This window comes from Echeneis naucrates, chromosome 9 (genome assembly GCF_900963305.1).
Source record: "Echeneis naucrates chromosome 9, fEcheNa1.1, whole genome shotgun sequence".
NCBI classification, from domain to species: domain Eukaryota; kingdom Metazoa; phylum Chordata; class Actinopteri; order Carangiformes; family Echeneidae; genus Echeneis; species Echeneis naucrates.
The window spans coordinates 15,556,576-15,582,497 of NC_042519.1; the positions used below are offsets into that span (position 1 = coordinate 15,556,576).

The following is a 25,922-nucleotide window of genomic DNA, read 5'->3' on the forward strand; positions in this document are numbered from 1 at the left end:
TCTTCATAGACCGCATGAAGAATAGTCATATGTGTCGTTTTAGTGTGTGGAGCAGTATGATTACGGAGTGTGAAGTTCTCCTCATACAGGATATTCCGGTTTGTTTTAGGATGAATTTTATTATGGTAGGATAAAAACCGGAAGTGAACCGGAAGTATTTTTTTTTCCCCGCGAGTTTTCGCCTTCTCTGCACTTCTTCTCTCTCCTTCACCAGAAATCCTCGTTTTACTGACCATCGGAGATATGCGGAACACAAGTGTGAGGGTTGTTTTCAGTAAAATGAGATAAATCCCTGTCGGGCTGTGGAGAATCAGCTGCTCATCGACGTTAGCAGGTGACCGGCTGTGAGATGTGACAGTCAGCGTGTGAGTGGATCTGAAGCAGATTGTGATGGCTGCCCTTTTTAACCCACGGTCCAAATTCACTTTGAGCCGTTTGGGACTAAATCCACTTTCCCCTCAATGGAGGACGCCAGGCGGCTTCCTGAGGGAAGGAGCGGAAGCCGTAACACAGACATGTGTCAGGAGGACACACAGGATTAAAGGATCCTCTTCACGGTGTCTGTCAAGTCAGGCTTCAGCAACAGATGGAAGAGCGAGGGTGAAGAGAGTTTCCATCGAAGGCAACATTGGTAAGATCAGGAGTATTTCACACGCGTACAAAGAAGAGAATGTTTGACTTGCGCATGTGAAATCTTTGTGTCACTGTGATCTCAAACAGCAGTTGGAAAGTCCACCTTCGCCAGACTCCTGCAGTGCACCTGTTCAGACTGGGAAGTGATGGCTGAACCTGTCAGCAGGTGGCAGAACATCCAGAGTGGGACCTCGAAGGTGAGCACTTGTCCTCACCTCCCTGTCTTCTGCCCACAGCAATGACAAAGCTGCAGAGCTGACCACCTCTGCTCTGGTCCTGACAGGGGACGCCGGTCAGCAACCTGCTGCAGATGATGTACCAGGACCCTCAGCGCTGGTCCTACACGTTTCAGACGTATTCGTGCATGAGCCGGCTGAGAACACAGCTGCAGCCCCCCACGGCCCGCCTGCTCAGCTTAGAGGGGACACCTGTTCAGGTGTACGAGCGCTCAGTCTACAGTGACAGGTCAGTGTTGATCTGTGATCATCCCACACAAAGGTGCTCATGGCATCATTCTTGGATATTACAGATTTAGTACCATGAATAGCAGCTATGATTTCAGTTTTAGTAGTAAGCAGTTAGTCAGTACGTGTAATTTATGTAATATTTAACTCAATACAGAAATGTTATTTTGCTTGAAAATAAATAAACTCGACTTTGTCTTACCAGGTACATCTTTGCCCTGAACTTGTATGAGTTGGGCTGCATCAACCCGACAGAGTGGGCCATTTACCAGGACTGGCACGGTCTCCTAGTGGAGCAGTTTGGACACCAGGTGGAGCTGGAAGGCATCATTTACCTCAAAGCCCCACCAGCGGTAAAAAGCTCAACTGTTTCATGTTCCAACTTCAAAACTGAACAGTGACAGCAAAGATTTAGAAACCACAAAACACACAGTTTCAACAGTTTTAATTTTACATTTTTATAGTTCTCACTTTAGCTTTATACTGCTGAGACATATTCAACTTCATCATCATTCAAAAAAATGTTTTATTTTTTTTTCCATTTCTCAGAAATGTATGGAGCGTCTGGGGCGTCGAGGAAGGGCAGAGGAGAAGGGAGTGAAGCTGGACTACCTGGACAAGCTCCATGTTCAGCATGAGAAGTGGCTTGTTGAGAAAAGCACTGAGTAAGAGTGAGATGTTTATCTTTTTCAGACTCTTTTGCTCTGAATAATGATCACTGAACTGTGTTTCATTTAGTGCTGTGGAACATACACTTTACTGTTTTCAGCAGTTATGGCGGAGGCACTTGGTTCATTTTCTGAAGGCACTTTTATGCCTTTTGCATTTCCTCTGACCTGTTTACATGCAATAAATATTAGTGATTAATAAAGTAAAAATATTTAGGTGTTCTCACCTGTAAATTATAAAACCAAAATCTGGTATGAAATGTAAAAATGAATTAAAACTAAGGAGAGTAACACACGCAGTTGGACAGTCATGGTATTGCAGGATGTCTGCCTGTTTGGCATCCACCATTTTAAATGCCTGTCCTCACAGCTGTTTGTTGCTCAGCTGTGAGCAAATGACGGCTAACAGTGTGTGGTCTGGCGACGTAGTCCGGGCTGTTCATGCGTTCATGTGTCTCTTACACCAGTGCTCTCTGGTTACAGGTTACATTTTGAAAAGTTAAAGAACATACCTGTGTTACAACTTGATGCCAGTGTGGAGTTTCAGAGGGACACAGCGGTGCAGGAGGAATTTGTTACAAAGGTACGTTTTGTTTTTGTTTTTTAATTGTGCTCTGATCCAACAACTGCTGTCCCTCAGTCAACCACATGAGGCCACTGTATGGTTAGAGCTGCCAAGCCAAGAGGCCTTTGATTTAATGAGAACTCAATACAGGATTTTTACTCTCTCGTGTTGTCTGATGTGTTTCATATTTCTGACACTCTAATTCCTTTGCGTACACAGGTGAAGAACTTCTTCAAAAGTCTGTGAGAGGATGTCATCACCCAAAATCAATCAACTACTCAACCCTCAATACCTCAACAAGTCAATTTTGCTGACATATAAATACATATACAGCTGAAGGAAATATGACAGGTGGTTCAAATGTTACTCTGATACATTTAGATGTTTTCATTGGTTTTAGGCTTTCTGCTCATGCATTTGTTAGTTTTCAAAGTCAGTTACAAAATGTGCATGCTGTCCTGTGTTTACTACTGAAATCTTAAAAAAACATTTCTCTCCCACACAGTAACTCACAAGACAGAGCAGTTAAGTGTTTTTAGAGCTGTTTATCACTACTGTGAGTAAATAGAAAAACAGTTTACTAAAGCTCACACAGCTTTTGTACATGATGTTGTTTCGTACATTCCTGATTAAAGGGAACAGGCAAACAAGGCCGATTCTGTATCTGCTCTTTATAAATAAATTCTGGTGTAGAATACATTTTCTGCCCATTGTTTATTTTACTGTCAAAGGTTTCTAACAAAATCCGTTACTTGTGCCCCTGTTACGAAACAGAAGAGTGCTAATGGCTGTACAAGATTCGAAGTGTTATTTGTTAATGGTTTTTTACATGTCAAAAGGCCAGGCGGGCTGACAGGACAATGACCTTGGCTAAATGTTTTTTTTCTGCCCCTCTGAAGTGCTCTGATGATCAGAGGGGCTGTCAAGATGCCTGGAGCTGTCCGGGGTCATCAAAGGGCAGCTGCCCACTATAAAGGGGCCTGTCCGGAGCTCCGTCTGCACACAGCATCATTTGAGCCTGAGGCCAGCTGCAGGAAGGAAGGAGATCTTTGCCTCTCTCTTTGACGATTGTGTAGAATTTGTGAGTTGCAGTTTAGTTAAAATGGAAACTCGAGCATTGATAGTTTTTTGTGTGCTCCTCCTCAACTGTGTAGGAATAGTTTTTGCCGCTCAGAGGCTCGGACATCGCACGGGGCTTGAGAGTGTTTTTTCATTCAGAAATCTGTCAGTTAATATCCACAGCAGATACCCTCTGTACATGATGCAGCTGTATCGCTCCTTCAGGACTGCCGATTTCTCAACGGTAGCTGTCAACACCGTCGCACATGGCGACACCCCATCAGCACACACTTCTGACTCTGTCATAAGTCTGATGGCCAGAGGTGAGACAATAGTTTGGTTCATTGAAATAATGCCTTTATACACCATTGGATAGGAAATGTTTGTCCTCTGTGCACTCGACTCCACAGCAGCTCTTTGGTTGCTGCACTATCTGTTATCAGACACTCCCTGTTTACAACCGAGCAAGTGTCGAATGCTTATTCCACTTTAAAGGCTTTCTCTGTTTTATGTGAGAGGCTGTGTATATTAGCCCTCAGACGTCCTTGCACAGGGGGGTTCAATACACATCCTGCTCCACTGTTTTGACATTTGTCCATGAATGTGGTTTACCCAGAAACACCCAGACTCCTGACTGACTTACTGACTGTGTGAATTTCCGTTCTCCTTCTCATGTCTTTTTCTCTTTTTTTTTTTAGGTTTCTATCAGGTGGGTGAAAGATGGACAGTCACATTTGACATGTCAACCATTTCTACCAGTGAACTTGTCCAGTTGGCAGAACTTCGGATCAGCCTGCCAGCTTTCTCAAACTCCAAGCATGCCACTGTGGATTTGTATCACTCCCGAAATGTGAGCTGTACCCTGGGCAGCACATCATGCCATGACGAGCACCTTTTCCTGGGGAGCTTTATCGCAACACCCAGGAGCACAAAGTCCTCCTGGAAGGTTTTTAATGTCACTGCTCTGTTAAAATATTGGCTGTATCAGGGAGATAGAGTATCAAGCCAAGAGGCATCTGGAGAGTATGAGATGGAGCAGGGGAGTGGTGCTTTGGAGGAAAGGGAAAGAACTGGCAAGCCCCTCTTCAAGAATATGGGATTGAGGGAAAGAAGAACACACCATTCGACCATGAACCGGGTCATGATGGTCATCTTCTCCAAACATAACCTGCGCCGGGATGGCCATTCAGCATACAGTCTCATCCACACAGTGGAGACCTCCAAGTACGTGACTACTGACAGAATCAGCAGTGACAGTCAAAGTCGACGCCGTAAAAGGAACCGGATGGAGAGGATGAGAGTGGCTGCTGGAGCTGCACCTACTGTTGCAGCAGCAGCAGAGCCGGTCCAGAGGCCGCTGTGCCGAAAGGTCGACATGTGGGTGGACTTTGATCACATCGGCTGGGATGAGTGGATTATACATCCTAAGCGCTACAATGCATATCGCTGTGAGGGAGAATGTCCCACACCACTGGATGAGTCCTTCCATCCCACCAACCACGCATACATGCAGGTAAGATAGAAATCAGTCTCTATTCCCATTTAATGTTGCAGGAAATTACAAGTTTTTCTGTAGTTGCTGCTTTGTTCATATGAATCACTGATGTATTTTTCAGAGTCTACTGCATCATCACGATCCAGAAAGAGTGACATGCCCGTCCTGTGTGCCAACGCGCCTCAGTCCACTCTCCATGCTGTACTATGAGAGTGACGATCTGGCTCTGCGGCACCATGAAGACATGATTGTTGAAGAGTGTGGCTGTCACTGAGGGACCACCCATCACTGACGTCACTGCAGTCAGAGAGCCACTTTTGAGAGAGAGCATAACTTTGAACTTTAATCCAGCTAATTCAGTAAAGTTACTGTGAGGTCATGTAAATATTAATGTTCAAATGTTATACTTAAGGTTCAAAGTCTTGGCCTCTGCAGCATATCATGTCTGTTAAGCTTAAATGACTTGACAAAGTTAATTTCATCCATACTGGGTGGGACACAATAGTATTTTATATCTTTATAATGGAGTGAGCATTATACAACTGTATGTTTTATCTATTTATACATTATTGTGTATATGTTGTACAGAAAATAAGCAAAAACTATTAAAACATTTTATTTTGACAAACCTGTGTTGTTTTCATGAGAATTTGAGTATTGGTTACTTTTACTTTGGATCTTAATAAATTGGTGAAATCTAAAAATACAAAAAGCTCCAATCAAAGGTTTTAGAATGTCAGCTTTTAATGAAAGTGAAAAATTGGGCTGTAGTAAACAACCAAAGATAAATTAAGTTCACTGAAAAAATGAAAACATGATGTAAGTTAAATTTTACACATAACTCCCACTTGTGACCCAACTTGACTGACGAAGACTCTGCAAAAGACAGAGGAGGAAAGTTGCATTGGTTGAGCTACGCTGTGCTGCAGGATGTTGGACTTCTGTTCTAAGAATATTGACGGAAAAAAAAGACAAGTAAACCAAGACAATTTTACAATTACAATTTTACAAATACATACAGAACATTAGGGTTAGCTCTTCGTGCAAAGAGCTGCATAAAGCAAGAGCAACAGTCTGCACTCCAAATGCAACAAGTTTGTGGAAGCTTAATTTGATTCGATTTTCATTGGTGAAAGAACTTCATAAGAAATGTCAGCTTCTGAGAACCATCTACCACATAAAAAAAATAGTATTATTTATTCACTTTCAGAATTCACAGTCATTTTTCAATTAATTTCGTTTTTTATTTATTTCATTTTTTCTCTTCATTTTCTTTCATGAGATTTTGTAGAAATTTTGTTTTGTTTGTTTTTTATTTATTTTAGTGAGTGGTATCATATTAATCGACTATCAGCCTAAAAGATGCATCATGCTAAATTGAAGTTGTGTATAGATTGTGATTACAGAGTTTGGGGAGAGATGCACTTTATTATTACTATTTTGTTACTCTCATTGTCAATATTTATTTTATGTAGACATCTTTTAAGATGGAGATATGTGTCCTGACAAATTTTGAATACCACTGATGAGCTGATGACTTGAAGTGATAGATTAGTGAAGCAATCCAAGACAAAATGAGATTCAATTCCTGTAAACGTATCAATGAATCGATCCCTTATACCTAACTGACCTCTTCTTTGGTGTTGTGTTGTTTTCCTTGTATTGTCTATGGCTGTTTGATTAGAATTGACAAGACAAGAATTCACTGAGAAATTATGTAAAATCCATTTACAGCTAAATTAATTGAGCTGTTCGAAAACTTGAAGAAACACGTTTTTACCGAAATTTTGTTTTAAGCAATGTCCATTAATTATTCAGCCAAGGATATTTTACCTAGAGTAATTCACACACCTTGTTATACAGAATCACTTTGATTAACAAAAGCAACTCCTTAAAGGCTCAACCTGCTCATAGATACTCATCTACATCTTTAACCCACTTGTCTTCTCTGACGGGTGACCAACAAACAGCTCAGTGTATTTGCCCCTCTCGCCTCTAATCCACATCTCTGGTCCTATTTGAGTGCCCACATTATCAGAGGTCATTAGCTCTTCTCTGGCCAGGCTTCTTTTGTTGATTGTGATCAAACAAGCATACTGAGTGGAACAACTCTAAAAGTACATGGAAGGATACATCAATAGGGGAGAAAAAAGTGGTAGTGCTTGTTTATTTTAAGGAGGTGGGGTGGGGCTGTCAGGAAGCAGAGGTGACAAGGGGAATTAAACCCCAAACACAACAGAGTTCAGTCTGACAGAGCAGGGAGAGTCAACGTCTGGAAGTTGGGGCTACTGTGGAGGAAAGACAGGGCAGACTGGACTTGATCATCTGAAACTGTTCAATCCACAAGGAGAGGCCAGACAAAGCCAGACTGTTTTTTGTGTTTTTTGTGGGTTTTTTTTTTTTTTTTTTTTTTTGGGGGTGGGGGGGATTACCTTGCTGACAATAGTGACTTCAAGATCTTCCACACCTAAAATCTTACACAATCACAGAAGGCACTGTCTTTTTCATCCTTAGTTAATAAAACAATAATTAATTGATCAGTTGTTTCTGTTCACTTACTTGGCCATATTTTGGGAGTTAGGGTTAGGGTTAGGGAATTAGAATGAATGGTGTAATCAGCGAGAGAGCATTTGGCATTTGGAATAGTTGGTGTTGAAAACAAAACGCAGCAGGAGCTACTTGTCAGTTCATGTATACCTTTCTCTACTCTTCTCTAATTGCAAAGATGTCCTGGTCCGATTTTATATGACTGAAAATTCATTTGGGATCATTTTACACTTTTGTTGGATTCTCAACTATTTACTTTTTCCACCACAGAAACATTTTGCACACAATCAGCAAACGTCCAAAGGGGTAATTAATGTACTCACAAACCCTGACATTATAACTTTTAGTCAATGAATAATCTTCTGTCCATTTTATACCTTATTCATGGTAACAGAGCTGCAGCCACTTACAGCACGCATCTGTGAACGGCAGGGACACGTCCTGAACACATCACCAGCCGGTGACAAAACTGCTTGATTCATAAATCTAGATAATTTAGTGTCCAAACCTTCTGAAACACAACACACAGAGGAGCTTTGTGAAGGCAGAGCTCCACAGACAAGAGGTGCTGTCAAAGACTAGTGAGTGATTCAGTATCATAATTATTAATCAGGCTGAGGCGCTCTGGAACATTCATTGCATAAATTTTTTAGAAGCTTGTAATAGCAGAAATCTTCAAAGGGAAACTCTGGTAAGTCACTTCAAAATGAGCAACGAGGTGCCAGCAGTCCAAGTGGAAACGGAAATGGAAGTTAAGAAAGGAGTTTCTCTCAGCTATGCAGAGTTGTATATTGACCTCTCTTTATACAACCCACTGACTAAGGTTATCAGTCATGTCCTGGAGGAATTCCTAATGCAAACTGTGCTGACTCAGTGAAACACACAAAGGCGGCAAAGAACAATGTCCAAGTCAAGAATGATATTCTTAAAATAAATATCAGCTTTTCCAGTTATTAAAAAATTTAAGTGCCTTACTATTTGTGTTCATTTTTTCCCCCCTTAATTTTCACTGACGAGCAAATAAAATCTTTGGACTGTTTTCTGATCATCTGCATAAGAAATGTGTATTCAGATCAGAGGTCACGGCCCAATTTATGTAACTGAATTGCATTCTTACAATCATCTAACAATTTTAAATTATAGTGCAATTAGCATTGAAAAATACATGACAAAGTTTTGTTAACTTGATTTGTGTTTGTTTTAGTGCTTTTTGTCATCCTACAAACTTTATGAAAATTCTGATTCAAAATGTCATTGACAAAATTCTGTTTTACATTCAGGTGAAGAGCTGTTTTCAATTTTAAGAGGATGATCTTAAAACTATACATTTCAATGCAGAATTTAAGGAAAGGCGCCAGAAATCAAAGCACATCATGTTAGAAATTCTTCTGGAATGTATATATGCTGAAAATTTGATCTGCATTTTCTATATTGTCTCTCAGTGGTGAGGGATGAGGCTTTGTTGGTGTTTAGTTCTTCCCAGTGTTGACTTTGAAAGTGTAGCCACAAGATGAAGGCACACATTGTCATATATACATCACTAAGCCTCGAGGCATAATGAAAATGCTTATAGATTTGTTCTGAGCAAAATAAAAGCAAACATGGAAGATAAAGACATAAAGACTTCAAGACAAAAAGTCACTCTGTATTGAGGGCAAACCTCCATCTTCATGAAATGGGCGACAGGAAGAGAGAAGGCGCTCCTGAACTGTCTTCACAGCATCATGTTTGTACGTCTGACATCTTAACCCTTGTTCCAGCACTGCCTAAATGTCCATTTCAAACTGTGCATCATCCCCTTAAACAGACAGAAAAACTGATTTCACAAACAGAGCACAAACTGCAACATGTTCTGATATAAACACATCAAGTTTAACAATAATGTGAACTACATTGCACCGGTGACCTCTTCTACACGTCACCAAAGACAGACAAGGGCTGTAATGTTTAAACTGTTGTAAGACTTGATAATTAATAGCAACACACAGGTCAGGCGTGATTCTCTACATTTCAGTCCAAATTCCATACAACTTTCTACGTCTGGGACATTAATATACCTGTGTCACGTGCCGTGATGATGTTGTTGTTCAGTAGTTCTCCATTATGAGCTTTCTCATTGGGGTCTTTAGCAGGTGGGCTGGTCACTCCAGGAATTCTGGGTAGGCCATGTGGAGGGGTCTTGGCCACTAGAGAACTGCGGCACTCCAGCAAGAACTTTCGGTCGTAGAAGATCCGAGTACCTTTTGTGTGGCAAGGCGAGAAAGGCGTTTGCTATATGTAGATTTTTATTGATAAGTGAAATAGATTTTCCCAGCATGTCCTCACTTTATCAGTAGATCATTAAAGTCAGTGAGATGTCAGTAAATACTGAAAAATATCAGTTGTTCTGAGTTCAATGAGAAAACAACTGTCCTTCTGGAACTTTCTGAATAATGCTTCATTGTATGCTTCATTTCCCTTCTTGTGTTATTAAACTGTAAAGATTTTTTGTTTATGCCAACAGACAGGTTAAATGCACACACACTGTTAACAGCCAATCACATCTTTAGTTGTCGGTGACGTAACAGCGGGCGGTAAAGATGAGCCCCTCAGTGTGACAATGCGATGATGGCTTTCATTAAATTACACCTACAGGCTTTGTCAAAAACTAAACTCGAAAGCTAGCGGCGTTTTATTCCTCCTCTACTTTCAGCCAAACGCTTGCTAGCCGGTGTTGGCAGCGGCGCGGTGGAGCCGCCCGGGCTGACCCTGCAGCCGCTTCCTGGATCGGGATTTAAATGGCGTGGTTGCGATCCACAGCTCGACTCTGCCGGTGTGTTAACCGATTTGTTTCCCCCCCAAGTTCCTGTTCCCCTTTACGCTGATTTACTGCTGAGTCGTGCGTAGTTGATAAGTTACCGTGCGTATTTAAAGAAGAAACACAAATAGAAACACAGCTGGGTGAACGGAAAGCGACATGGAACAAGCCAATGTGTAGGTTACTGACATGTTATTTATTATATAAAAAATAAATTGAGAATGCATTTGTTCGGCTATTCATTGTAAATCTTTGTGTAAATGGATGCCAGCTAGCCTAGCTGTGCGAGAGTAGCCTACGTAAGCCTAAGCAAACCTCACTGCCGGATCACTTACACTAGTTAGTCGCTTCGAAATGGACTGCTAGCTAACTGGTTAGCATGCTCGACTGACGAATTGATTACATTATGTTTGACCTATACCGTCACTATAGCTTACCATTCATTTGGAAACGGGCGGAGCAACAAAGCATTGTAATTATTTACTAACAAAAATTATAGACAAATCAACAGGCGTGGACTCGGAGCTATAAAGAAGAGGTCACGTGGGTGCTGGAGCCAATCCCAGCTCACTGTGGGTGAATACGTCATCACTGTTAGGTCAGGTGACGTAAATGTGAAATGGTTAAATAGCGCAAATTCACGCGGCAATTCGAGCAGCGCTGTGGAGCTAGGGTAGGGTAGGGTAGGGTATGAATGAATGAATGAATGAATGAATGAATGAATGAATGAATGAATGAATGAATGCAATGCAATGCAATGCAATGCGGCAAAATGATGTATATATGAAGTATATGTGATGTAACGGACTGTAAATATCTATACACGATATGTTAAATATGTATGTAATGTATATGTAAAGGTCGCGGTTCGATTTCCTGTGTGGGCACCTGAACGTGTCTACGGAGTTAATTGGTTAAGAGTAATGGACTGGGCTAATGCAGATACGGCGCCCCCCCCCCCCAAAACCTAGGCCGAACCACACCAGACCGGTGACGGCACCCCTCCAGGAACGGACCGAGACTAGACCGGAGAGGACGCGTCCACAGACTAGACCAGTAAAAGAACGAACAAATCACACCTAATTTGTTTGAGATGATTGTATTATTTGACTTACTTGTTTTCTTCCTAATTGTAACCCCCCCTCCAACAAATGGTTTGGCCACCGAGCCTTCGCTAAGCCCCGCCCCCCTTGGCTACTGTTGCTATGCTAGCATGTTCTCTGTTGTCTGAAGTTCGATTGGAAAATGTCTGGTCAGCATCAGTCCGGTGATCAGAAAGGAAAGAAGAAAAAGAAAATAAAGCGTTGAGAAATTTTCTATACAAATGTTTTTTAAAAAGGTGATGACGGTGAATTTGGGACGAGAAACGTAGAGCAAGGTAAGAAACAGGGCCGTTAGCTTGTGACGTAAGCTAACTGGTCAGCTCTAATGCTAACGTCCATTAGCCTACCTTGTATTAAAGCCTGACACAAAACGTTATTTTAGAAAGAAACAGCTGAGTTTGGTAGCTCCATCAGAAAGGAAGAGACAGAGAGGTCCAGCTGCAGTGAGGTCACAGAGAAAGTGGCATGGGGGGCAGAGGAATTTATTTAACTTGTTGGCGTTATTTCAGCACAAAGATATTGACCGCAAATGTAGAAGTACTCCACCGCTTCAGACACAACAATACACACAAGGACCAGGACATTACTCGTTGTTAATGTTTTGTGTGTGTGCAGGCAGACAGACCTGTATTCTGTGATGAGGAGTTGTTGTTAGTGATGTCCACAGAAGCCATCCAAAGTCTGGCTACAAGCTAATGCGTGTTCCAGGTAACAATACGGCCACGATGTATGATGAAGAATGAGCCGATCATTATGGAGAAATAATCCAGGTAGGATGAGGATTATACATCGTGGCCATATTCTTAACTGGAACACGTACAGACATGGACATGAACTTGGGGGGGGAACCGAATCGGTTGACACACCAGTCACGAAAGTAAACACGATGTTACCGACAGTACACACCGCCCGGGGTCGTGCTGAACAGGGTCCCGCCGGGAGTGGTGCAGCAGTCCCGCGGCACGTGCTCCGCGTCGCTGACCGTCACCGCCCGGTGTGAGGGGATGGCCTTGGCGGTGCTCTTCTGGCAGCCAGCGGACATCCTGCATCAGCTGCAACAAAGTCCAACGTGAGACGGACAGCGCCTGTCACAGATATGGCTTGGATAGAAATAAGAGAAATAAATACCTCTCTTTCATAAGTGCACCTGATGGAAGACAGTCTCTGACATTACAACACGCAGCCTAACGCACAGTTCCCAGGCTCTTTGTTCCAACTTGGACACACGCTCCTTCTGCAGTCAGACAGGCTGCAGGGGTAAATGCTCCCCAGGTGGACAGCGTGGACTCATCCTGCCCCCTGCTGGTTCACAGCGCCTGTGCCACGTCTCTGCAGAGCTACAGTCTGATAAACCATAGCTGGCCTCAGTGGACAGATCGACCTAACTTCTCCAGACACAAACAAAGCCTGCTGGGTTTGTAGAGCTGCCTCTAAAATGGATACTGACCTTTAAACATTACTCACAGGATCTGGCAACTTTTTACATTCATATGTTTATTCATGCTGAGCAAGCCTTGCTTGAAATCTTAATGCAAGTCTTTTGGTAGTTTGATGAAAAGGGGCATCACTGAGCAGCAATTTGAGTTGTAACATTTGGTTTGTTGAAAACTACAGCGTGATGTTCTCCATTTGAATGCACGCAAAGATTTGCACACTATACACAAAGACATTTCATTTCTTTATTAATTTTTGTAAATGTTGAGCTGGTGTACAGAGTAAATTGTCAATAGATGTCCTCGGATTTGATTGGATTAAAAGGCTTTTACATGTATATTTTAAATTCATGTTTGACTCTCCATAACAATAAAAAAAGCAAACAAAACAGGTTAAAATACCCACAAGACCCCAATATTCCCAGGTTGCAGGCATTACCCAGAACTCAACAGTCTCTTGGTAGCTACAGCTGTATGATGCTAATAGTACATCCATAACATAACTAGAATCCCATTTGACAAGTAAGGGTGCATAGCATTCTAAGTAAATATATATATATATCTATATAGATATAGATATATATAGATATGTATATATGTATGTGTATGTGTGTATATATATATATATATATATATATATATATATATATACACACACACACATACATACATATATATATATATTTGGAATTATTCATATATATATAGCCTTTTATGTTAAAAATATTTTATGTGCATGTGCGCAGTTGCATTCCTTAGTATTGAGTAATATGCTATTGCGTTAATAATGTCTTCAATCCATTCTAAAGGAATATACACGTGTTCTCTAGTTTTTGCAACAGTTAATATTTTTGCATGAACTTGGTGCATGGCATCATCTCAGTAGTCACTCAGTGCACGGGTTTTCCATTGTTAACCACTCCTCCCTCTGCTTGCACATAGACGGACTCTTCCTTTCAAACTGCTTTCAAACCCGTCATCATGTGGAAGTCTTAGAACTGGCTCAGTCTTATATTTGGTAAGGGGGCAGAAATAGATCAGGGGTGGGCTGTGTTGAGAAAAAATGCTTGTCATCTTGAAAGAATAGCCATCGAAGCCACTGAGCCTCGCTACAATTCCACAGAACTTCAAGGTGCTTCTCCTTGTTGTTTTCACCAGACCACCCCCCCACACACACCCGACCCCACCCCCACTTCACCCTAACCCTGACATCAGCAGTGGATTTATAAAACAGCCAATGCTTCAGAAACCAACACAAGCATAATTATGTGCCCTTACAGAGTACAAGGGGTACTACACAATTACAATGCTGTATTTGTATTGACATCTAACTTTTTGTGGTTTTAAAAAAAGATAATAAAATAGAACTAATATCTGATGAAGGGATATATGTTAATGTCAAAACCCCTTTTGAGGCTTTGCTCTCTAAATCTTTCTTCTTACATGATTTGTAGGTATGTTTTTCATGAAATGAAAATGAAGGCATACGTTTGATGAGCAACAAGACATACTGAGTTGAAATGACACAGTGAATACCCCATTATGTAATAAAGTACAGGGCCAACATAGATGACTACTTTACAACAAGACTTATAGTATACCAAGACTTTACATTCATCATCTCTGGCTGTGAAGCCATACTAAACACTTATTAATGGGTGCTTATTGCAACATTTTTGTGTTTTAAATCTGTTTCCATAATAAAGCATTTAGTGTTAAACAAAATGTTTGAAAGAGATGCATGTAGGTATATTATGTGAGATGTCATGCTTATTGAGGTAAATCAACTTTAAAAACGATGTAAATTGGAATTATGCATATAACCTGAAAGATGCTGCTCTCTGTCCGTTTGCAATATTACTTCCTGTGATATTATCACAACTTTGAGATGTCCCAATATCTGGGACTGAATATGTGATATCAAAATTTCTCTCTCTCTCTCACTCACACACACACACACACACACACACACACACACACACACACACACACACATGCAACCATACAAACATCCATCCAATAGGATTTATTTCAAGGTGCATATTGACGTTATTAACACTTTTCTTAGATGGGATGGCTGGCATCAAGTTATGCTAACATCCACCCAATCTGAAATGTAAAACCTAAACTCGGTATTTTTCTTAAGAGGCAAAGTGATAAAATAGTGTGGGATACTAATGCACTGACATCATTTTTGAGTGTGGTCTGCAGTTGCCTACAACTGTGACTGATGTATTTAAGCTATGATTCTAAAATCGTCTCTCTCACTCTGTCACGCAAAGAAACACACTCAAACACATTAAAATAAACAATCCTTTCCTTTTGCAAGCAGTTATTGCTTCTTCTGAAGTACAGTCAAGACAGCAAACCATGAAGAAAGTGATGTGACAGAAAACAAAGGAGTTAAACAAGACACATGCTTCGGGAAGGCTCAGGCTCACAGTTGTGGGTCAGTATTACAGTTTCTCATCACAGTGATCGGTGACTGACTGTCTTTGCTACTCTCCTCAGAATTTCCAAGGAGACAAACATCAAAACTCAACACGTCCTCGACCCTGAATACAACACTCACTTTGTCTTTTACCCAGTCAGGCCAGTGCTACATTATTAAGGACATTTCAGCTACTTTACCCTCATCAAGGGGCGTGTTCTGGTGATGGTGAAATGGCCTACAAGAACACCTAATGGGTAGTGTTTCCACACGCTGCAGGATGAGGTCAAATAGACTGCTACTAGCTGAAAGTGGTACCCTGCCCCCTGCTGGAGGTGAACAGGACTGCTACATCTACTCTGAGAGGCTGACTGGAGGGGCGAGGAGGTAGGGTGATAAGGGTAAGATAGGGGGTGAGGAGAGGTATTGTGATTTTGGCTCAGAAAGACATCTGATTAACACCGACCTCACAAGGATGCAATACACTGGAGGGGGGACAAGAAAAAGGAAGAGGAGTGAGATGGTACAGCAGGTTAATCTCTCATGATAATCTGTCCCTCATCCAATGTATAGTTGTCACCTTCTCCACAAGGCAAACCACTCTGAGGAAAGGTCGGGGAGGCAGGGCCAATCCAGAAACCTGCCCCCCAAAGCTCAAAAAACCCACAGTACAGTCAATGCCTTACGAACGTCTTCCCTCTACTGTTTGACATGTCAAAAGCAAAGGGTGAAATCACATGAAAAGCACAAAGAAACAAACAGCCTGACACACGAAAATCTGACGTTCAAAACGGGCAGAGCGACACAACATTTGTATGATCTTGTACCCACAAAGATCTCAAGATATATAGAATAATATATAGGTTCAGACCAAACGAACCAAGTGAGGAGAACAGGGAGGAATTTATGTACCTGAAACAGCAGCATCAGTGGCATCGCATAGGGATCTTATGACATAAACAAGACACGTAACACACAGTCACGTAGAGCATTTTAGTGCATACGATATTATGTACAACACTGATATCCTTGGGTGATAATTGTAGCTTACTGGACTTTGAGAGCACTGGGACAGGTTTCAAACTAGTTTGTGATGCTCTTAGTTGGAAGAGTGTTGCAGGTGAGAGGGGGAGTAACCTGTTGCCTCGAGATTATGTAATTCTCATTATTTTAGTCTCCCTTTTTTTTTTTTCTAAGTTTAACTGATAAATTTTTCCCTGTTGGTTAGAAAATGGCCAGTGATTGACCATACCCTACATTGCATGCCTGTCCCATACAGCGGTGTTTCTTCCCCAACCCTGCCCACCCTTTTCCCCACCCCTGTATTCCCCCCAGTATTTGTAGTTAAAGACAGGCCATGCGGCAGCAGTCACTCATGCTGATACAGATAACAGGAAGCACATTTTGGTTGCTAGTTTTTTTTTTTTTGTTGTTGTTGTTTTTTCTTTGTGTTTGTTTTTTGTTTTATATGAAATCATGCTTCTAGCCTAGCAGATTTTTTTCCTCCACAGTTTCTTAAAAAAAAAAAAAAAAGTAATAAAAACTACAAGTAAATCCGTATCCTTTTCTTCAGGTGCGTGCTGATATTCGGCATAGCCACTGTGGTTGTCATTAAGTTGGTGTCTGTTGACGTTCATTTCTGTCTGACTGCCTTTTTACGTGTTCTTCCACCTGTCAGCTGCTGCTGGTCATGTGTCCATGTAGGATGGTTTTGGTGAAGGGGTCGAGTCCTGCGGGGAACTCTGTAGAGAGAGGGAAACAGGAAGTCAGCCACAAACAATAGAATGAAAATGGCAGATGGCATGCAAGTTGCAGTAAGTGTCATGTAAGTATGAAGTATTGAGTTTCACAAAGTGAACTGCTTTATGTAGTTATTAAAATGGGATTAGCCAAAATGGTCAAATCTAAAATTGCCCTCGGCTGATCTCATATACCAAAGTCACATTTTTGGCACAACTTCACATACTTTGAAGGTGCAAAGTCCAAAACTTCAGCAACAATTGCAGGAAATAACAATAATAATTTCATTAGGACAGTCAAGGTTTGGCTCGTGGCTTTCACCTTTGTCTGGCCTTGACATAGGTGCTCCTCTGTTCATTGAAGGCGTTGTCAGAGTTTTGACCACTTGATTCCCATTTATCGCCCCATTTATTTTCTTATTTAAATTAGTCATTTCTTTTCCTATTTTAATCATCAAAAAATTAAAACACAGCACCATTAATTCTACAAAAGCATTCATGCATTTAAGCCAAAAATGGTTGGCAAACGTGGTTCAACATTCAGTAGCGAGTCACTTGAAATATGAGTAATCACAGGAATGCCATGGCCTTTACGTTAGAAAGGGCAAGTCACGCACACTTACACTGTGACACACGCACACCCACACACACATACGGGCACACAGTGGTTACAGACTGTGCTCCACTGGACAACTGGCTTGGTAGCTTCAACCTTGACAGTTTTAATTTTACAAGATCCCTTAAGAGTGATTGGTTTGCTGAGTGCACATTGTGCCAACCCTTTTCCAGCTTGTCACAACATGCGTGAACACACGAAATGATCTGGTATAATTTAGTGTTTACATCAAACCTGTATTGACCATCCGTATGGAATTATATCTGTGTCTTCTTTCCGAGTTAACAGCTGAACATTTTGAGCAACGAAATTAAAGTATATCCATATAAAGATAATTGAAAGAATGCTTTAATTTGAGTAAACATCAAAATGTATATATTTAGCTATTCACATATATAACTCCATACATCTGTATTAAACATGTCAAGCATTGCTTTAAGCTGTGTGAAATTAGCTTTTATTTAAGCTATATCATTCATTTTAGTTATGATATACATATTGTAAAAAGTAAAATAACTATCACCTTTTTAAAACTCTACAAAAAGCATGAAGGATTGTGCCAGGTTTCTCTGCATTTGTACAGACAGGTTTAATGTTCCCTTTCGCTCTTTTTGTGTTGCTTGTGTTTTTGCTTCTTTTTTTTTTTTTTATTGAAAATGTATTTTCATTTTGCTGTGCCAGCCTCACATAACATATCATTAGTACTGATTTAAAAGTACATTCAGATGCATTTAATCCAGAAAGACTGGATTAAATGGTCTAGCCCACAGGTCAGACGAGTCACTGCGGGTCAGTCCCGTACCTGCGGGGACGCAGCGCTCATTCTGCCTCACTGCTTAACTCTCCGCAGACTGGCACATTTCACTATCTGAGCACCTTTCTTCACATCCACAGAATCAGGCTACATTGGGGAGGGAGGGGAGTTGATGGCAGAAAAAGCGCAGGGATTGAGAAAAGGTAGGATGACAGAAGTAGAACAAGAAGTTCAGAGAGTGTTAGTAAGGGAGAGAGGGGATAGAAAAACACAAAAAACAGAAGAGATGTAATAGAAATGTAAGAGATAAATATGTGATGGGAGAGAAAAGAGGGGGAAAAGAAAGAAATATGTATAAACAGTCAAGCGAGGACAGGAGAAATGGGTGGCTGTTGAAGATAAGATGGCATCAGAAACATCTACAGCATTTGGGAATCAGAGTACTGTCAAAAATCTTTGTAAATACATTTGGGATTAGCTGGATGGGGTCAAAAAACACAGGACAATTACTTTCAAGAGGGTTTATCAACCAGAAAAATCCTGGTAGACTGAATTATAGTTATGTGAAACCCCAAGCCTAAAATACAAAAAACATTGAATAAATAATATTTGACCCAACTCAGAGAGTCCTGGAGGTTTTAGTCATACAGCACACAGTCATAGTTAAAGGACTTTAAACTTTAATGAAGGCAGAAAAACAGAGTGTCACTGATGGGAGAGAATAGAAAATATAACCACTGCAAGGAGCCACAGTCCGTCATTCAGTCATTGATGTGCAAGAAGCAAACAGTAGGTGCAGCTTAGTGATGACTGAAATGATGAAATCTTGAGTAGGCTGATGAAATGTGAGTGCTCTAACTGAAGCAGGAACACCACCACAGCAGAGTGGCCTCATTTGTTCCCACTTGCATGCAGTAGATGAACATAAGCAAAAAATACTTGGGCAGAGATAAATGTTACAGAAGGTCGGCATTCAAACAATTAACCAAACACACATCTCACTCTATCCTCTCAAGTGAAGAACTAAGACGTAATGAGACCAGGCTAAATATACACCGACACAAACTGTGCTCTCGGCCTGTCAGTGCTTCATACTGACACTCGTGCAGGTTAAGCTTCTGTCCATAAGGACTGTTTGAGGACACTGCAGCACAGAGTCCCCTATTCACTCTACCTGTTACATGGCTTTACATCAAACACATCTCCGGTCCATAGCTCCCTGCACGTTTTAGCTTATAATGAGAGCCTGGTGTGCTGCAAGGCCTTTTGGCCGACAAGACAGCTGCCTGCAGATCAGAATCCCACCTTGCTGCTGTCCTGGCCCAGGATGGCGTAGCTCATGAACTGCTCAGCCTCTCCCTCCAGCTCGGTGGCGTCCTGCAGAGAACCCTCCAAGCACACCTCCTGAACCCCCTCCTCACCTGAACCCTTTCCTCTGCGCACCACCTTACGCACAATCTATCACATATACACAAATACACAACAGCCACACACAGGAGGGTGGGAGAGAGTGATGGGTGAAAGCAGAGAGTGGGGATGAGGAAGTGAAACAACTTAATTGGTGAAATATAAAGAAATGGTGATGACGGAGAAAGTCATTTAAAATAAAAACAATATCAAATCTATTGTATTGGAAGGGCACGTATTAATCTGTGGTATAATGTATGTGTTGATTAATGATTATCAATTTAATAATCATTCCGTGGATCGATGCTGTGAGAGTATAGTGACACTGACATAAGAAACAATAATTGGACCACATTATTTAATACAACACATGCTAACCTTTTTTGTGATAATGTTTCCATGTTCATCCATGAACTGTTCCTCACTCACTTGCTCACCAGGAAGATCTTCAACCTCATCGCCCTGTGGACAGGAACATATTTGTAAATTAGAATAAAATGATAATTGCACTTTTCATGAAAGTGGATTTTAAGTCTACGTTTCTTTTGTAATCCTACAACATATGACTTTCCAGCAAAAGTCGTGATGGTGATGATATATTCTCATGCTAAAATAGCTGCTGTGTAATTATGAACATGCCATAAAGAGAAGCAGGTGAATGACAGCTGGTGACACACGTAATTACATTTCAGGAAGTTAGTTACAATGCCCCCTAATAATGTGCAGCGAGTCTACACAGCTATTTATAATCTCAAATAAATTCCTGCAGCTAGACAAATGTAGGCTGAGCCTGTGAAGAGTCTGAATAAAATTCTAACATTCAGAGTCATGAGTCATGTTGCGTGCTGGCACAGGGGAGTAGAAAGAAAACTTTTCATAGAACAAACACAGTCAGTTTACTTCCATATCAGCAGAAGATGAACTGAGCCACATTCTCACAGTAATACTGATTATATTGATAACATTGCAAAGGCTGGAATTAATTAATATTAATTATTAGTTATATTGATATTTGACTATTTGACTTATATTGACTATTTGTCCAGTACAAGTAACAACGTTTCCTTGTTTGCACAGGATCCTTAGTTCACCCTCACCTTACATCCACTCAACTCAAATATAATATTACCCATTATTACCACAATCATATTCTGTGTCATTCAACTTTTCGCCACGTAACATTATCATTCTGTTTCCTTTACTGTTTTTCCTCTACTAAATCCTTGCTCCAGTTTCATCTCGACTCTGCTTTTGTCCCTCCTCTTTGTACCTTGAGGATGACTCTGCGGCGGACAACTCTGGTAGTGACGTTCTCCTCTTCATCAGCCACTCCCTCAAACTCACCGAGCTCACGGTCCAGCTGAACATGTATGTAGGTGAGCACGGAACGCACAGAGCCGCTGGCTATGTGGAGGACATTTTGACAGCTGATCACCAAGAAAGCCAGCACCACAAAGCTGAAGAGGAGCTCAGTCACCAGGGCCCACATCCCCCCACTTTGATCCCAAACAAGTCAGCCAGCACACAACAACAAACAACTCCAGCTCCACAGCCCTCAGCCCACCGTGGCTCCCGTTTCCCCACGTGGGACCTCTCTTAGTTAAAAGACGAGGTAACAACTTCTGCCTCTTGTCAGAGGGCTTGTCTTTTTAGTTCATATCTGTCCTCCACTAGCTGGGGCATGGGCCCTCTCCGCAGTCCCCTATTCCTTCTCCTTCACACTGTCAGGTCAGGAGTATCCAGTCAATGACAAATCCAGCCAAAAGCAACCTTGGTGGGCTTCTAATCCCACCTCTCTCTCTGACCATGTGACCAGTGGGCTTTAAATACCTTTGGCTACTCGAGTGTGGTTCTGTTTGCTATGGCAAGAGCACTATGAAACTTGCACCCTTATTTTTCTCATGCAGTTAAGACCAAAAATGTTTTCCCATCCAGCTGATCTATATGTAGTAATCTTTACATTTCCTCAAAACTATTAAGTCTTTGCAGACACACATATACAGTTCACACTGCATCGAAATCAAACCAGTTAACTGTACGAGTCAGTATAAAGCAAGGACTAAGCCCACAAAGGGCCTAAATGCAACACACTATTTTTGCCCTCTCCAGATTCTCTTTTAAAGTGTCATGTATTTGCGTTGTGCCAGAACGTGGGAATGACTCGGGTGAGGATCATGTAGCATGAGTGGGACAGGAAGAATGTTTGCTATATTTGGCATGCTGCTTGTGCCCATCTTGGGCGCTACTGTGTGTGTATGTGTGTGTGTGTGGTTGGGAGGTGGAGGGTTGGGGGGGTGTTAAGTTATTTTGCCGGCTGGTTCCGGGTGGCAGTTAAATGCATCAGGTCCGCACTTCCTGTCAAACCAACATGATGATCAATATAATGTATTATATCCATCAAAGCTACCTAGAAATACTCTTGCTGTGAAATACTGTGAATACTCTGTGAGCATATTTTATTCACAGTGACAGACCTTCCACTTATTTTGAAATGAGGAGCGACTCACTCACCTGGCCCTTCAGGCGCATGTCGTCCCAGGCCCTCAGCTCTGGTACCCTGTGTGGGAATCCTAAACCCTTCTCAAACGGCTGGGTTCCTCTGAAGTGCCCTCGTAAGATTTCAGAGTGTCCCATGTCCCTTACAGGCTGAAGTAAGGCCTCTTGGGACAAATGTGACTGGTCCACATCCACAGCGTTACGTACGGATGATATCATGGTGTCCATGGCCTGTCTGGGCTTGGGCTGGTTACCAACCCAAGCCTGAGTGGGGTCAGTGACAGGAGTCCACCCTGGGCCTGTCTGTTCCTGAAGGTAGGAAAGGAAAGAGTTTCCACCACCTCCGTTTCCACCATTACCTGACCTGGAAGGAGAGCATGGATCACTGAATAGTCACACTGTAGTCCTGACCAGTAAAACAACTGCCTGAACACCTTGTTGATTACATCCTCTTCATGGAATTTTCAAAAACAAAACAATGACATTTGCTACCATGCAATAAAATGAAATGGCGTATAAGCACAGATTTATTGTTTGCTTAAGGGATTAGAACTTTGCACTGTCACCTGAGAAAAAGTTAGGCGACTGACTCACCTGTCTCCATTTCGATCTGCTACGCAGCTCAGACCAGGTGACTCACTCAGCCGAGCGTACACCCTTTGCTGTCCTGCAACAAGAGAAAGCCCTTCCTCTGAGCCCGTCCCACCTCCTCCTCTTCCTCCTCCTCCTCCTCCAGCTCCGTCACCACCAGTTGTACTGGTGAGTGCTGACACCTCCGAACTTGCCTCTGACCCCTGACCATTGTTCAGCCCATTAAGATTCATCCCAGCTATGGTGCCCCCAAGTGACGCTGGTGTGGCAGTGCTAAGTGAGTCAACACCCATCTCTGAATCATCTTCAGGCAGCTCAATGGAGCCACTCAGCACCCCACCCCCTCCACTGGCTGCACTGGCCTGACTGGCCGGACGGCCCAGGCTTCCATACGGCAGCCCCAGCAGACCTTCTGAATCATCAGCATTGCTGCACTCCAGCGAGGAGTCTTCCACAGGCACCAGGGAGGGGCTGTTGCCTGAGGGCCACACCTGCACATCAGACATCTCCATGAGGGTGTCTTCTTCTGTGGTGGCAATGGGTGCACAGTCCAGACTGGAGACTTCCTGCCAGTAAGGCTCAGCGCCCAGCGGAGAGGGCAAGCTGTACTGCATCGAAGCCGGTGAGAGAAGCTCTTCCTGCGCGAGCCCATAACCTGGAGCGAGACAGAGAGAGGCACACTGACACCCAGCCCCCCACCTTGCTCCCCACCTCACCCCCAAAGCACCGGGAACCCAGGAGGGGGTAAGTACCCCTGCCCAGGAGCTGGGCATCTAGGGGGGGGAGTAGAGGAGGCTGAAGGGACAAATGGGAGAAAGGTTGTGAGGGAGAGAGGGGTGGGCCAAGACAATAGGAGCTGTAATAAAGGTGCAAGTAGCTTGGGACAAGAGAGCAAGGGCAAATTTTAGAAGAGGGGTTGTCAAGCTCGATCAGCCAGCGCTGATGGTGAGAGCAGCAGCGGCAGCAGCAGCAGACACAGCCAGATGGGCCGAGAGACCGGGACTGAGGTTCAAACCTAGCAGTGACTGATGCTGCTCTGCTGGCTGCCACCTGCAGGGAGACGGACAGCAATTACTGTCACTGGGACACTGACCTGTCCAACACTGGCGAACACTTTGTCACGCATAAACATGCCATAAACACATTCTCCCTCTCCGTCTCACACCAACACACACACATCCGCTCACACTCATGTATGCATGCATTCAAACCCACTCATACACAGGCAGGTTAATACTGTTGTCAGGCTGGATAGCATGCATGCAGGCAATCTCATTCTCTCCTCACACATGTTTGCACCTCAGCTCACACCTCACAGCCACTTGCTCTACCACTGACACAGATATTTGTTATAATGCACTCAGTATTACACAGTTAGTCTTAGTTGGCAGTTTACTAGAAACACCTAATAAAAATGAATACAGTCCAAGACTACAGTCCTGCAGTGAATCCTTCCTTCAAAAAGGGTTACATGAAACTGTTTTAGAGAGGTGTTCATTATTTTGGATGATACAGCAGTTTCTCTTTGATGAGAAAGTAGTTTTTTCTCCAGGACTGTTGTATTTGTCTGCATTAATCTCAGTGATGTGCAACCAATAAACTGCCCTGTAACTGTACATCATAGTATTGCTGTCATGTATTCAAATGCAGTAGACGTCATTTTTCTTTTGTTGTAAAAGCCACGTTGAGCCACACATGCTGCCTCAAACATACATTTGAGTTCAAATGAAGTTATTAAGCTTTGGACTCAGGTCACTCCTACAGCTGTTTCTTGAACAGCCTTCACGACAGTATCTTTAAAAAACAAAACAAAACAAAACGAACAAAAAAAAAAAAAAAAAGAAGATAGAGCACAGTGTCACAGCAGCAGGGATGTTCTCTTCATTAAGACAATGGCTGTACATTGCACAAAAATCTAACACTATCAAGACTGTTTTATACTCTCATTTTAGGCCTACTGAATTGATTATCTTGAATATGAGCAGCTGCTGCTAACTGCTAAGAAGTGAAATTTTGATGGATACTGTGACATGACAAGGCCAGAGTATATGTTAACCGGAGAATGAAATAGCAGATGTGGTGCTGGGAAAGAAGAAGTGGAGAAGAGGTCATATGTATGCATCCGGTGGGGCGGGCGGCGTGTGTACAATGTATAGTGATGAGAAAATGGCGCAGGGCTGCGCAGGCTGTAACTTGATTCATGGCTGACGGTGTTGCCGTTAAGCACTGCTGAGAGTGCAGGAGATATTTGTGACACGAAGCAACCAACTAGACCCCTTGTCCTACTTTCATTTCTTGTTTTCTGCCTCTCGACTACTGTGTCTAGTCAATGAAAATTATTAATGCATACTCCTGTCTTTGTATTAATTACTCTCTATTTTGTGAAAAGCAGTTAACAACAAAAACATGAAGGAAATCTTGTCTCTATCTTCTGATAAGAAAGAAATTCAGTTAAAATATTGGATAAAGTGTTAAATATATATTTAACATCCCCGTTCTGCTGCTTGCTTTGTCAGGTACTGTTACATTTGTGAATGCTTGACCGTCATTTGGCTTTACTTTGAATATTGTTTTAAAACTTTCAGTATAGTGGCAGTTTAATATGAATAGAATACGATGCAGGAAAAAGAAAAAAACCATAATAGACATAATATCATAATAAAAAGAGCTAATTCTGAATTCAACTGGAAACTTTACAGTACTATCACTGTATTATGGATGAGATGGTGGTGAAAATGAACATGATGATTTTGGCAACAATAATGAAAATGTTTTTCAGTTTTCTCTCTTCATGTGAGAAGATGAGAGAATGGTGGTGAAAGAAAGGAATAGAGACAGAGAAGGAAAAGTGTAAAATATGAAACATATGGCCATGATTGCCTGACCCCCCTGATTGAAAGAGAGAAATACAGAGAGACAAAGCGGTGATGCTGATATAAAATACATACAAATACCATTTAACCACACGCTTATACACTAATACACATATATGGAAGACATAAACCACTTACAACTGAAAACATATATAAAGATGCTCACACTGATACACTCACACAGACCAACTGATAAGATTCACATTACATAATAAAACCATTTAAAATAATCATTGCGTTATACAACCCTC

The 25,922-nt window shown here is 42.0% G+C and overlaps 4 protein-coding genes across 6 annotated transcripts in view; 2 read left to right on the plus strand and 2 right to left on the minus strand.

The window, feature by feature from the left end:
* Window positions 1–182: 182 nt before the first annotated feature.
* LOC115048885 (deoxycytidine kinase-like) lies at window positions 183–3,019 on the plus strand. 3 transcript variants are annotated; one of them, XM_029510725.1, is made up of 7 exons: window positions 183–631; window positions 721–868; window positions 931–1,098; window positions 1,303–1,450; window positions 1,647–1,762; window positions 2,249–2,348; window positions 2,550–3,019. In XM_029510725.1, the coding sequence occupies exons 1-7, from the start codon at window positions 391–393 to the stop codon at window positions 2,574–2,576; spliced, it is 948 nt and encodes a 315-aa protein (XP_029366585.1). In that variant the 5' UTR covers window positions 183–390; the 3' UTR covers window positions 2,577–3,019. The 3 variants fall into 3 exon arrangements, with proteins under 3 accessions (XP_029366585.1, XP_029366586.1, XP_029366587.1); XM_029510726.1 differs by having other exon boundaries at window positions 721–830; window positions 917–1,098; XM_029510727.1 differs by having other exon boundaries at window positions 724–830; window positions 917–1,098.
* A 262-nt stretch (window positions 3,020–3,281) lies between these two features.
* Window positions 3,282–5,158, plus strand: spaw (southpaw). Its single transcript, XM_029511405.1, has 3 exons — window positions 3,282–3,712; window positions 4,088–4,902; window positions 5,006–5,158. Exons 1-3 carry the CDS (start codon window positions 3,433–3,435, stop codon window positions 5,156–5,158), a joined length of 1,248 nt encoding a protein of 415 aa, XP_029367265.1. The 5' UTR covers window positions 3,282–3,432.
* Window positions 5,159–9,197: 4,039 nt separating this feature from the next.
* Window positions 9,198–12,373, minus strand: LOC115049179 (eukaryotic translation initiation factor 4E-binding protein 2-like). Its single transcript, XM_029511198.1, has 3 exons — window positions 12,238–12,373; window positions 9,489–9,671; window positions 9,198–9,229 (listed from the first exon to the last, which is right to left on the minus strand). The coding sequence occupies exons 1-3, from the start codon at window positions 12,371–12,373 to the stop codon at window positions 9,198–9,200; spliced, it is 351 nt and encodes a 116-aa protein (XP_029367058.1).
* Window positions 12,374–16,802: 4,429 nt separating this feature from the next.
* Window positions 16,803–25,922, minus strand: part of ank1a (ankyrin 1, erythrocytic a) — a 69,607-nt gene continuing 60,487 nt past the window's right edge. Inside the window, exons 39-45 of the mRNA XM_029509916.1 lie at window positions 22,802–23,453; window positions 22,223–22,571; window positions 20,982–21,212; window positions 20,090–20,173; window positions 19,610–19,762; window positions 18,353–18,451; window positions 16,803–16,937 (exon numbers count right to left, since the gene is read on the minus strand). Coding sequence (XP_029365776.1) covers window positions 18,380–18,451; window positions 19,610–19,762; window positions 20,090–20,173; window positions 20,982–21,212; window positions 22,223–22,571; window positions 22,802–23,453 — 1,541 coding nt within the window. The 3' untranslated portion in view covers window positions 16,803–16,937; window positions 18,353–18,379. The remainder of the gene's footprint in view (window positions 16,938–18,352; window positions 18,452–19,609; window positions 19,763–20,089; window positions 20,174–20,981; window positions 21,213–22,222; window positions 22,572–22,801; window positions 23,454–25,922) is intronic.

Excerpts from the sequence above, each read along its gene's own strand:
- LOC115048885 (XM_029510725.1), top strand. The coding sequence starts at position 391 with ATGGCTGCCCTTTTTAACCCACGGTCCAAATTCACTTTGAGCCGTTTG. Across the intron at positions 632-720 it reads TTCCATCGAAGGCAACATTG|CAGTTGGAAAGTCCACCTTC; the intron begins GTAAGATCAGGA and ends GATCTCAAACAG. Across the intron at positions 2,349-2,549 it reads AGGAGGAATTTGTTACAAAG|GTGAAGAACTTCTTCAAAAG; the intron begins GTACGTTTTGTT and ends TTGCGTACACAG.
- spaw (XM_029511405.1), top strand. The coding sequence starts at position 3,433 with ATGGAAACTCGAGCATTGATAGTTTTTTGTGTGCTCCTCCTCAACTGT. Across the intron at positions 3,713-4,087 it reads CATAAGTCTGATGGCCAGAG|GTTTCTATCAGGTGGGTGAA; the intron begins GTGAGACAATAG and ends TTTTTTTTTTAG. Across the intron at positions 4,903-5,005 it reads CCAACCACGCATACATGCAG|AGTCTACTGCATCATCACGA; the intron begins GTAAGATAGAAA and ends TGTATTTTTCAG.
- LOC115049179 (XM_029511198.1), bottom strand. The coding sequence starts at position 12,373 with ATGTCCGCTGGCTGCCAGAAGAGCACCGCCAAGGCCATCCCCTCACAC. Across the intron at positions 9,672-12,237 it reads GTTCAGCACGACCCCGGGCG|GTACTCGGATCTTCTACGAC; the intron begins GTGTGTACTGTC and ends GCCACACAAAAG. Across the intron at positions 9,230-9,488 it reads CATCACGGCACGTGACACAG|GGGATGATGCACAGTTTGAA; the intron begins GTATATTAATGT and ends TGTCTGTTTAAG.